Genomic DNA, 12,229 nt, shown 5'->3' on the forward strand with positions numbered 1-12,229 from the left:
TTATTTATTTTTTTCTTTTTCTCTCACGTTCATGCTTTATAATTGATATATAAAATTCCACCAAATTATTCCACTGACATTTTTATTGGCATTTGCTTATATATCTCAATTACTTTGGGAAGCATCAACTTCTTTTCAGTATTGTGTCTCTTTATTCCATATGTGATTTTCTCCACCAACTCAAGTCATCAGTAAAGTTTGTGACTTTTTTAGTTGGGTCTGCATGCTTATTGAGGAGCCCTGGTGGTGCAGTGGTTAAGCACTCGGCTGCTAAACAAAAGGTTGGTGGTTTGAACCCACTAGCCACTCTGAGGGAGAAAGGTCAGGCAGTCTGCTTCTATAAAGATTACAGCCTTGGAAACCCTATGGGGCAGTTCTACTCTGTCCTGTAGAGTTGCTATGAGTCGGAATCGACTCAACGTTTTTTGGCATGCTTACTGTTGGGTTTATTATCAAGTATTTTGGAGAAATCGTGTGGTAAACAGCTGCTTGCTTCTCCCTGCCAGGTTCTGACCACATCCGTGAGAAGGATGGGCTCTGGGCCGTCCTTGCCTGGCTCTCCATCCTAGCCACCCGCAAGCAGAGCGTGGAGGACATACTGAAAGATCACTGGCAAAAGTATGGCCGGAATTTCTTTACCAGGTAAGCCACAGCCTGGCTGGGATGTGAGGTAGGGTGAGAAAACAGGCAGTGAGAATTCTCAGACATACAGTTTTTTTTTCCTGTCATAAGTCATAATGAAACCCTGATTCATCCAGCCTCTACCAATTTAAGGTTTTTTGAAATAGTTCTATCAGAGTTGAGATGAAGTCAACTTTTATGTGAGCCATAAAGAATGAGGCTTAGAAAATTAGTTAACATATTCAAAAGAATAAATGCTTTGTAAGCATTTTAAACTTGGACATGGTAATAACATTGGAATTTGATTCAGGAGAATGCGTCAGAATTTTTTTTCTGCCCCTTACTAGGTTGGGAAATCATTTAACCCCTCGCTGTACTTGAGTTTTCTCATCTGTAGAAATGAGAAATAAGAGTCTAATAAGGATTAAAGGATTAAAGAAAATATGCATCTGCAAGTGTTTTGTAAATTCTAGGATCACTAAATGTCTGAAAAAGGTTTTTTCTTAAATTATGGAAAAAATTAGCTTAGTACAAATAAAATTTTCCCTTTCATTAAAATAGGTCCCCAAAGGATATATACTTGACATTCATTGATTCAACAAATATTTACTCTATACCTACTTTCTGCCAGGTCCTGGGAGTCCATCAGTGAACAAAATGCTTAGAATACTTAGTAATTCTTCTTTACCATACGTGCTCCTATTTCTAAAAACATTGAATTTTTTTTTTTTGCCAGTAGTGCTTTTCCAGTTTGCCTTTTCTCTTAATAAGTGTAAAAACCTACCAACATTTTTTCTGACCCTTACAGTTCCAATTCTGGGAAGGAAATATGAGAAGACAGATCTTCGATAGATTGTTAATCTGTAAGAAATGTATAAATGTGATTTCTCTGGACCTCAGTTGCCTTTTCTGTAAGATAGGTAGGTTGGAGTAGAAATTTTAAACATTACAGTTCAGATTTCAGAGTCTGTGATCTCCAGATAGTCAAGAAAGAATTCAACCTTAAGCACCTTGAGTTCCTCGATTAGAATCCTTTTAACAACTTTGGACAAGTTCACTGATCTTTTCCTCCCTCGGATTATTCTGTGGTGGAAGGTGTAGGTAATAAATAGTATCACTTGGTGCCATACAGTAGTGGGGCAGTGGTGGCTTAGTGGTAGAGTTCTCACCTTCCATGTGGGAGACCAGGGTTGAGTTCTTGGCCAACGCACTTCCAGAGCAGCTAGCACCCGCCGGTCAGTGGAGGCTTGTATATTGCTGAACAGATTTCCAGATGAAGACAGACTAGGAGGAAATTCCTGGTGATTTACTTCTGAAAAATCAGCCAGTGAAAACCCTATGGATCACAGTGGTGTGATTGCACTGTGCATGGGATCACTATGACTAGGGGGCCAACTCAATGGCACCTAACTACACCAACAACAGTGACAACCGTATAGTAGACCTGGGAACCAAGGCAAGAACCTCTGCTCTTTCAGAGCTGGAAAAACCTGGTCATTCAGAACAGCAGTCATGAACTCTTCACAGTCTAGGGCATCATGAAATCAGGAACATGTCTGTTTTCGTGTTCCATGGTATTTACCAAATGCCTAACTCACAGTAGACACTGTGTAAATATTTTTTGAATAGATAAATGAATGAGTTAATGAATCAGCAGTAGGCCAGAGTGGAGTAAGTTTAGGAGGGTTCGTTCAGAGAAACAGTCATTCTTGAATTCAGGTCCCTATGTGAAAACTGTTTTAATATACATCTCTTAATTTCAAGTATAACTACTAAACAAGCATTGCAAATCAAGTCCTTAGAACCTGTATTTATGAATAGTTAGGACTCCATTATATCCTCCATTTATTGAACAAAAGCAATTTTTGTTAAATGCCCTTTTGCATGCATTATTTCATATTAGTGTTAAAACAGTTATTTATGAAGCACCTGAGATTCTGAGAGATGAAACAACTTGCCCATAGTCACACAGTTAGTAACTGGTAGAGGCTGGTTTCACAGCTAGTTCTGTCTGATTCCAAAGCTCAGATTCTTTCCATTACACCCCTCCGTGCCTACGATTTATAGAACATTTCCCTTGAACACCCAAAGGTCACAGATGTAAAGCACAAACACCTGGTTGTAATTTCTTGCTGTTTATCATTTTAACTGGAGAAAAGAGCTGACTTCAAGATTAAGGGGACTGTTTTGTCCTTGATTCATAGAATCCTGGAGCCAGAACAGGTTGGCCTTAATTCCTGGTATTTCTCATGTCTCAGAGGTGTCATCTTGCACATATCATATTTGTTTCACTACTGCAAATAAATATAGACTCTGCTATCTTGAGCCTTTAAAAAATAACTCTCTCAAGAGGGTATATGCCACTAGGTCAAGAAAATCCACCTGTAAGAGTCTTTAACCTCATAACGAAGAAGTCAAGAACAATTCTTGAAGCAAAAAAAGATAGTTGTACAATTAATTTGTGATGCGCTTTTTTTTTTCTTGGCCCTCACACATTCACATGAGGTTTCGCCTTGGACCAGAATCCACTCTCACTGAAACGATGGAGGCGTTTCAGGTGTAAAGAGTTAGGGTTTGGCTCCTTCATCTGGTCAGTGAAAACTTGGCCTCATTTTCGGAAGCTCGTGTGGAGACTGGAACTCTCCTTAGCCAAAATCTCAGCAGCCTCAGTCAGGTCCCAGATGGGAAGCAGTCCCATCATTCACCCTAAAGAGCTCAAGGCATTAGCAGGAAAAGCGCCTGAGTCATTTGCTTGTTTATGCAGAGTTCTCTGGAAATAACATTGTTTTTAATTCACCTCAGGATGTGGTGGTTAAATATTAGGTGGTATCTCTCAAAGTCTTTGAAGGTTTTTTCTGTAGAAAAGCCAAGATGGAGGGTTTCTGCTTATTCGGAAGCTCTTAACTCTTCCCTGAAATCCTCCACGCTGGTGATTTTTCTGCCCTTCCTTCCATTCCTGGCTTGATCTATCCCTAGTGACTGACAAGCTCATTTATTTGCCAGCTTCTTCTGAAGTTAGACAGTTTTGGGGGAGGCCCAAACAAACGGTGATGAAGGTGCCGAAATACCTTTGTATGATGTGAACTCAGCCTGTGAGCCTCACCTTTACAACTTCTTCCAGGTATGATTATGAAGAGGTGGAAGCTGAGGGAGCAAACAAAATGATGAAGGACTTAGAGGCCCTGATGCTCAATCGCTCCTTTGTGGGGAAACAGTTTTCAGCAGGTGACAAAGTTTACACTGTGGAGAAAGCAGATAACTTTGAATACAGTGACCCAGTGGATGGAAGCATTTCAAGAAATCAGGTAGGAACAGATTTATGTGTATGTGGGAAAGAGACCTCAGAAAGAGCTTCATCTCTGAAGTCTCAAGGGAGAAAAGAAAGGCCCTTTGGTCATATTTCCTTTGCTGCTTTGTTTTTCTAGGGTAGTTGTTCTCAACTGCTTTTCTGCTGAGTCACACATCGACACCCACAGGTACTAGTAAGGAAATGACTTTTGCCCAGGTTCTATGTAATGCTCTATGCGCTCATTCTGGAATTATTATCCTAGACTTCAGAGGGATTTTAACACCCTCAGGAATTATATGCAAGATGCAGTGTTGAGTGTTTGTACAGAAAGGAGCCCCAGAATCCAAAAAACAGAAGAGAACTCTTGCTTTAGATATCAACCCCCTCTTTTTTCCTCAAGAGATCGTATAGCAATGACAGCGTGAAAATGACATTATTACAGAGATTTCTTTGATATCCTGTAATTTCTGAAGAAGAAAAAAAAGAAGTAGATAAGCCATTCACAGACTTTGAAACATTAACTGTTACTATCCATAGCACATTACTTATAGCACGCCCTGGCACAACAGTGCAGAACAAGATGCTGCATTTCCACACCAACGCTGCTCATCTTTGACAATCACTGGTGTGTAACTTAGGGAGCTAGTGAAGGCTGATGGACGTTGGGCTTTGGGAAGTTAGGGTAGAGGAAAGAGTCCTAGAACAAATGTCAGACAATCTGGATTCTGTCTGCATTCCCTGGGTTCCAGCTGTGACCTTGGGTGAGTCACTTGTCACTAAGCTTCAGTTTCCTCATTAGCAACACGTAAATAATACTTGGCCTTTCTACCTTACACATCGTGAAACTCAAATGAGGTGAAACTGACTGTGCAAATGCTTTGAAATTTGCAAAGCACTAAGTGAATGTAAGAGATTGTTCCTATGGCTCTTGAGCCTTCCAGAGCTAGAATTCAACTTGTTAAAAAAAAAAAAATTAGCATAGTTTATCTTAGTTATCTAATGCTGCTGTAACAGAAATACCACAAGTGGATGGCTTCAACAAACAAGTTTATTCTTTCACAGTCTAGGAGGTTAGAAGTCCAAATTCAGGGTGCGAGCTCCAGGGGAAGGCTTTCTTTCTCTGTCAGCTCTGGGGGAAGGTCCTTGTCATCAACCTTTCCCTGGTCTAGGAGCTTTTCGGGCTCAGGACTTCCAGTCCAAAGGATTTGCTCTGTTCCTGGCACTACTTTCTTGGTGGTAGGAGGTCCCCTTGTCTCTCTGCTCACTTCTCTCTCTTATATCTCAAAAGAGATTGACTCAAGATACAACCTAATCTTGTAGATTAAGTCCTGCCTCATTAACATAACTACCTCTAATCCTGCTTCATTAATATCATGGAGATAGGATTTACAACACCTACCTAGGGAAATCACATCAGATGACAGAATGTTGGACAGTCATACAATACTGGGAATCATGGCCTAGCCAAGTTGACACACATTTTTGAGGAGCACAATTCAATCCATAATACATGCTTACGAAAATACCTGGTGGGGGTAGGGTGCGATTAGCAAAAAAAAAAAAAAAACGTATAATGCATGCATTATTTACATCAAAATATGGCACCTATTATTTGAACGCTCACTGCACTTGGTTCTGTACTAGAACCTGGATGTATAGAGCTGAATAAATCCTGCCTTCAAATATGGTACATGTGGTGATTACCATCATGATCTGACTTGACCAACCCTTCCAGCCTCCTCTCTCCCATGTTCCCCTCCTGCTCCTCACTTTACTCATTTTGAACCACTAGGAGTTCCTTAACTAATCATATTCTCTCATCACCAACATTGAATATGCTTTTCCCTCTACTTGGAACGCTGTCCTGCAGTCTGTGTTCACTAAGTTCTCCATGATATCTTTGACAGCTTAGCTTAGACATATTTTCCTCCAGGAAATCATCCCTGACCTGCAAGCCTGGACTAGTTGCCCCTCTTATGTATTCTTACTCCTATTGAAGCACTTACCACTTGAGCAAATTATTGCCTGTTTATTTTTCAATGTTTCTTGCTGGACTGTGGGCAACTCAAGGGCAAGATGCTTTGTCCAGAGCCGCAGCATGGTGCCTAATATATCAAAGACATCCAGTAAATATTTGTGGAAGGAAAGGAGGACTGGAGGAAAGAAGGAAGAAAGGAAGAAACGGAGGAAGGGAAGGAAGGCGGGCTTATCATCTGTCCAACCCTTGGGTTAAAAGATCTGAAAGCAGAGGGTTTTCTTAATAGAAAGGTCTCGACAATAAGGCACATTATTTCTTTATTTTTAATGATCAAGAGGCAGAGAATTATAGACTGTGAAATAGGCTAGATCTAAGATCTAGTCGATGCTTCTCATTTTACAGATTTACAGATGAGGAATCCAAGGCCCAGTGAGATTAACCAGCTTTCTCAGCTAACTAATGACCTAATTAAACTCTGGGTGGGGTTTGGTGATGGGCAGCAGATGAGAAGGAATGTGTCTCTCCTACTGGCCAGTCTTTGGAGTTACAGAAGATTCTTTTTTTAATAAAAGAATTGTTAGACTCATAAAGCCAGAAGGGTCCTCAGGCAACTGTCTTGCTTAGCCTCTTACCTCAGGCCATGAAATGTCTACCCACAAGTCCTCAAGACTTTGCTCTGAAGCAAGAAGATCACTGAGGAAGAAAGACGCTGCCAGGGAGGGAAGGAGAGGGCAACAGAGAAAAGGGTTGGGCCCTTTGAGTTATCGGGCATCGGTGGAAGATTGACGACTGGGTCATGGTTGATAGGTTGGGAATAGTTAGTGGCTCCCTGTTCTCTTTTTGAGGCTATTAGTGTTTTCACCAAGAGTTCTTCCTCGTCTACCTGAAACCTCTTCTGCTTTGGTTTCAGCCTGTGCTGTCTCTTGGTCCTCCCTAGCCATAAGGTGCAGATTGGCATTCTTTGCCTGCACCATATTACTCTCCTGATCTGGAGATGGAATTTCTGCATCTTGTGGTGTTATTTATTTATTAAGCTTCAAACTGGAATGGCTAGTCCATAAATCACAGAGAAGAGGGGAGGGGAAGGAAAGCCTCACATCATACAACATCACAGGGATCAGATCTCCCACCTGACCCTGGGAATGCTTCTCCCGCATTAGCTAAGGCCCCATTATCTGGATGCAATGAGAGGCTGACAGAAGACAGATTCATGAGGCTCAATTGCTGCCATTTATCAAGAATCTAATCCTCTGATTGATCCAGTATGGATGAAATTAGGTCTTCAAATGGACCCCTCATAATTTGCCAACCTTCTTTATCCCTTCCAGCTTGTGGGGAAAAATCTCTGCTTATCTTTTCCAGGGCTTGCGGCTCATTTTTGCAGATGGTTCTCGCATCATCTTCCGACTGAGCGGGACTGGGAGTGCAGGGGCAACTATTCGACTGTACATCGACAGCTATGAGAAGGACATCGCCAAGATCAACCAGGACCCCCAGGTAATGCCCACACCGCATGCTCTATGAGTTCTTTCTGTTGGAGGGAATGATTGTGGTTCCACTGAGCCGGTATTTTAACAACCCTTTTCTCCAGTGATCAAACAGGGCTCCAGCTGTGCCCACTTTGCTCCATCTCCCTCTCAATACCTCATAACGACAGTAACAGCTAACAAATAGCTGAGATTTGCTGTTTGCCAAGTATGTTAGAAGCCCATTAGCTGGATATGCTCACTTAATCCTCAAATGGGGTCGATCCCATTATTATCCCTACGTAGAGATGAAGAAACTGAGGCAAAGAAAGGTTACACAGTTAATAGGTTCACTGTTAGTAGTAGATTCCGGATAACTATCTCTGAATCGGCCCCTCATCTGGTGGTGTGATCTGTTGCTGATCAGTTGCTGCTTTGTCTGGTCTAATCACTGGCCCTGGAAGAACACACACTAGGTCTAGATTTGGTTGTAGGGGAGAGACAGTTTCATGGCCCAGCAAGAAATTTCTTCCTTGAAAAATCTAAGGACTTGCAGCCTGGTGGTTTGGGTTCCCCAGCCCCACCCAAAGAGTCTTCAGAAGGACTTGTGAGGGTGAGAACTTAGAGGACAGTCGTCACAATGGAGGAGCCAAAGGGGAGGCAGTGATGCACAGGGGGAGTTTCCCAGAATGTGTTTTTTATAACACACATCTTGGCAGATGGTTTCCAACCAGAGTTCTGTGGCCCAAAAAAAAAAAAAAGTTTAGGAGATTTTGTATGTTACAGTAGCCCTTCTTGGCAATTCACAACAAACAAACAAGCAAGAAGCCAACCAGTTGCCATCAAGTCAGTTCTGACTCATGTGGACCCCATGTGTGTCAGAGCAGAAAAACTGTGCTTCATAGGATTTTCAGTGGTGGATTTTTTTTTTTAATTGTGCTTTAACTAAAAGTTTACAAATCAAGTCAGTCTCTCATACAAGAATTTATATATACCTTGCTATATACTCCTAGTTGCTCTCTACCTAATGAGTCAGCACACTCCTTCCTTCCACCCTGTATTGCCTGTGTCTGTTCAGGCAGTTTCTGACCCCCTCTGCCTTCTCATCTTCCCTCCAGACAGGAGGTGCCCACATAGTCTTATGTGTCTACTTGAGCCAAGGAGCTTATCCCTCACCAGTATCATTTTCTATCTTATAGTCCAGTCCAGTCCCTGCCTGAAGAGTTGGCTTTGGGAATGGTCCCTGTCTTGGGCTAACAGAAGGTCTGGGGACCTTGGTGGCTGATTTTTTGGAAGTAGATCACCAGGCTTTTCTTCTCGGGCATCTCTGAGTGGACTCAAACCTCCAACTTTTAAGTTAGCAACTGAGTGCGTTAACCCTTTGTACCACCCAGCGATTCCTAGAAACACATAGCCTTCTGACTCATAGTGACCCTACAGAAACAGAGTAAAACAGCCCCATAGGGTTTCCAAGGCTGTAAATCTTTATAAAAGCAGACTGCCACGTCTTTGTCCTGCAGAGTGGCTGGTGGATTTGAACTGCCAACCTTCCTGTTAGCAGTCGAGCATTGTAGCCACTGTGCCACCAGGGTTCCTTCTTACAACACATAGCACATGTTAAAGCCTCTGAGAAGATGTGCAGTAAAGACATCTCTTTTCATCTAACACCTAATTAAAATCCTGTGAAACTCACTTGGAAACCCCTGGCATAGTGGTTTTGAATGTAGGTTTTAGAGTTAGACAGTTCTTGGTTCAAATTCTGTTCCTGTCACTTAATAGCTCTGTGTCCCTGGGTAAGTTATTTCAAGCCTTGGTTTCCTTGCCTATAAAATGGGCAGAGTAATACCCACCTCATAGAGTGTCGTGGGGATTTAAGGAAACAGTACATGTAAAATGCTAAACTCTGTGCCTGCCGCATAGGATTAGCTTTTGAGAAGGGGTAATTCTTATAGTCATTATTACAAAAAGGGAGAGGTGAGAAAATGCTTCACCTTTACAGGTTTTCCAGTGGCCAGGCTCCAGCTTTAATCCTTGAGATCTCTGTTGGGTTGTAGGCATCACTCAAACTTAAACCAAGGCCGTGGGGTCTGCATTGTAGACCCACAGAATAATAGAGCAAGAGGAAAGGAACTGCACTTGTATCTTTACCATCAAGGTAAATGCCTGGTGCTGGTAGATACGAATAATGAACGAAAAATAAGTTTTTTCCCAACCACAGTCTTAAGGGAGTGGTGGGGAGAGGTGGGATGGCACTGAAGGGTGTAGGATGCTCACAATGTCCAGGTGTGCTGCCATTCCAGTTGGAGAGACATTTTCCCTTACTCCATAGCTTCTGGGTCACAGCCTCAGCACTTTGTTGGGACCGTTCAAGCCCAAAGGGGAATAGCAGATGGGGTGGTCAGCACATGGAGTTAGTTCTCCCTTTCATCTAAGTATAAAAAAAAAACCCAGTAAAGGTAGAAATTTAGATGAGGTGAAGCACCAATGGGCATTAGAAAATGCCCCACTCCTGACTCTGCCATAGAATCACTTTGTCAAATCCTTCACCTCTTTGGGTCTCAGTTTTCTCAACTGTAAAATGGGCAATTAAACTAGAGCAGTGGTTTTCTTTTTAATATTAAAATATTTAAGCAGCAAAAAAAAAAAAATTTGTAATGGGAGGTAGATGGCGGGTGTGGCGTTTTGAAACAATCTCTTTGAGTATAGTATAGGAAACAAATTGGAGGATGCAAAAGTGGGTGTTGGGGCACCGTTGCTCCAGGAGAGAGAAAGAATGCTGGTTTAGCAAGAGCCATGGCACTGGGATGGAGAGAAGTGGGTGATGCTGAGAGATATTTAGAAGGTCAAAGTCACTTAGCTTTGCTGATGAATTAGACAAGAGAAATGGGAGAGAGGAAGGTATCAAGAATGACTCCTAAACTTTGAAAACACTATGTTAACTGAAAGAAGCCAGACATAAAAGGCCACATATTGTACGATTCCATCTATCTGAAATATCCAGAATAGTTAAATCCATAGTAACAGAAAGCAGACTGGTGGTTGCCAGGAGTTGAGGGGAGGTGGGAATGGGCAGTAACTGCTTAATGGGCTGGAATTTTCTTTCTGGGTGATGGAAATATTTTGGATTAGAGGTGGTAGTTGCACAACATTACGAATGTTCTACATAGCACTGAATCGTTCACTTTAAAATAGTTAATTTTATGTTCTGTAAATTTCACCTCAATTAATAAAAGAAAAAAGAATGACTCCTAGTTGTTCACTTGCTTTACAGGATAGACTGTGGTATCAATTCACTGACAGGGAATGCTAGTGCTAGACTTTGGGGAAAAGAACATGTGTTTCTTTTTGGACTTAGAGTTTGAGGAGCCCTTGAGACATCAAAAGGAGCCCTGGTAGTGCAGTGGTTAAGTGCTCAGCTGCTAACCATAAGGTCAGTGCTCTGCGGGAGAAAGATGTGGCAGTCTGTTTCTGTAAAGATTTACAGCCTTGGAAACCCTACGGGGCAGTTCAACTGTGTCCAACAGGGTCACTATGAGCTGGAATCGACTCAACAGCAATGGATTTGGTTTAGTTTTGGGCTTGAGACATCGTCGGCGGTTAGTATGGGCTGGGAGCTCAGAAGCGAGGTCGGGCTAGAACTATGGACATGTGTTTAGAAAAAGTGATGGGAAAGGTTTTTCTCTTTGTGTCTTCCCCAGGTCATGTTGGCCCCCCTCATTTCGATTGCTCTGAAGGTGTCCCAGCTCCAGGAAAGGACAGGACGTACGGCACCCACCGTTATCACCTAAGAAGACAGGCTGAATGTGGTACGTCCCTCCACCCCAGGACCCATCCAAGTCATCTGATGGAAGAGCACAGACGGAACCAAAGTGTATTTACCCAAGCTTTTAGGATTTGGTCTTTCTGCTAACCAGATGGTGATGAATGGTGCATTTGTGAGGCACTGCCAACCAAGATGCTTGTGGGAGCCATGTGGGAAAGAGGACCCAGGGGCTTATACTAATGGCAATTCCTTTTCATGCCCTTACGCAGTGCTGCTGTGTGGGTATTTATCTCCTTAGTACCAGGTACTGTTTACACTGCATTGTAAAATGGAGGCTGAACATCAGCTACAAAGGCCATTATTCATCCTTAGAGTGTGCCAATGAGATGACAGTGTAAGTTACTTTCTCCTTGGTGAAACTTCCCCCTCATTTACTGTTCACATGTAACCCAGCAATTCAATTTCTGGTGCCTTCTCCCCAGTCAGTTTGTTCCACGGAGTGAGACGTACAAATCTCTATCTTATTTTGCAACATACTCCCACTCCCACAGAAATTTTGGGATATTAAAGCAAAATAAGCTGCTATTTCTCGATTGTCTTTTTTCTTTCTTTCTTTCTTTCTTCCTTAACTACAAAATGCTCTTTTGGTTTCAGAAAGAAAACGTATATTTTTTTGAGGAGGAGAGTGTGGTATTTTGTTTTGATGGGAAAACCAGAAAACAAAACAGCCTCAGTGCTAGGTTTAAATCCTTAGACTCAAGAAGTGTAATGTCAAGTTGTAGCAGGGCCAACTGAGCCCTGGGTCCATCTGAGGTAGATAAACTAAGTTTGACATGGTTAACTTGGAATAGGGAAAAGAAGATGATTTCTAGGAGATTAAATAGCAAAGCACTGCCGTGTGTCTTCGATGCTGAAATGCTGTGATGCCTATTGAGGAGAATCTAAGAGCAGGGTGACTAGCCATTTGGCTGGAAATCTTGAGCCCAGTGGCATTTTATCCATCTTAGAAAATTTATATTCAGCCCACGAGTATAATGCAGTAAAGAGCATAGACTTGGAACCAACAGACCCAAGTTTGAATCCCACTTGAGACCTTGAGTGACCTTTGACAA

The 12,229-nt window shown here is 42.2% G+C and overlaps 1 protein-coding gene across 2 annotated transcripts in view; it reads left to right on the forward strand.

Moving 5' to 3' along the window:
• Positions 1-11,702, forward strand: part of PGM1 (phosphoglucomutase 1) — a 76,828-nt gene extending 65,126 nt beyond the window's left edge. For both annotated transcript variants that reach the window (XM_049879474.1, XM_049879475.1), the window contains exons 8-11: positions 507-642; positions 3,743-3,926; positions 7,251-7,385; positions 11,053-11,702. In XM_049879474.1, the coding sequence (XP_049735431.1) occupies positions 507-642; positions 3,743-3,926; positions 7,251-7,385; positions 11,053-11,142 (545 nt within the window). In that variant the 3' untranslated portion in view covers positions 11,143-11,702. The remainder of the gene's footprint in view (positions 1-506; positions 643-3,742; positions 3,927-7,250; positions 7,386-11,052) is intronic.
• Positions 11,703-12,229: the final 527 nt, after the last annotated feature.

This window comes from Elephas maximus, chromosome 3 (genome assembly GCF_024166365.1).
Source record: "Elephas maximus indicus isolate mEleMax1 chromosome 3, mEleMax1 primary haplotype, whole genome shotgun sequence".
NCBI lineage: Eukaryota > Metazoa > Chordata > Mammalia > Proboscidea > Elephantidae > Elephas > Elephas maximus.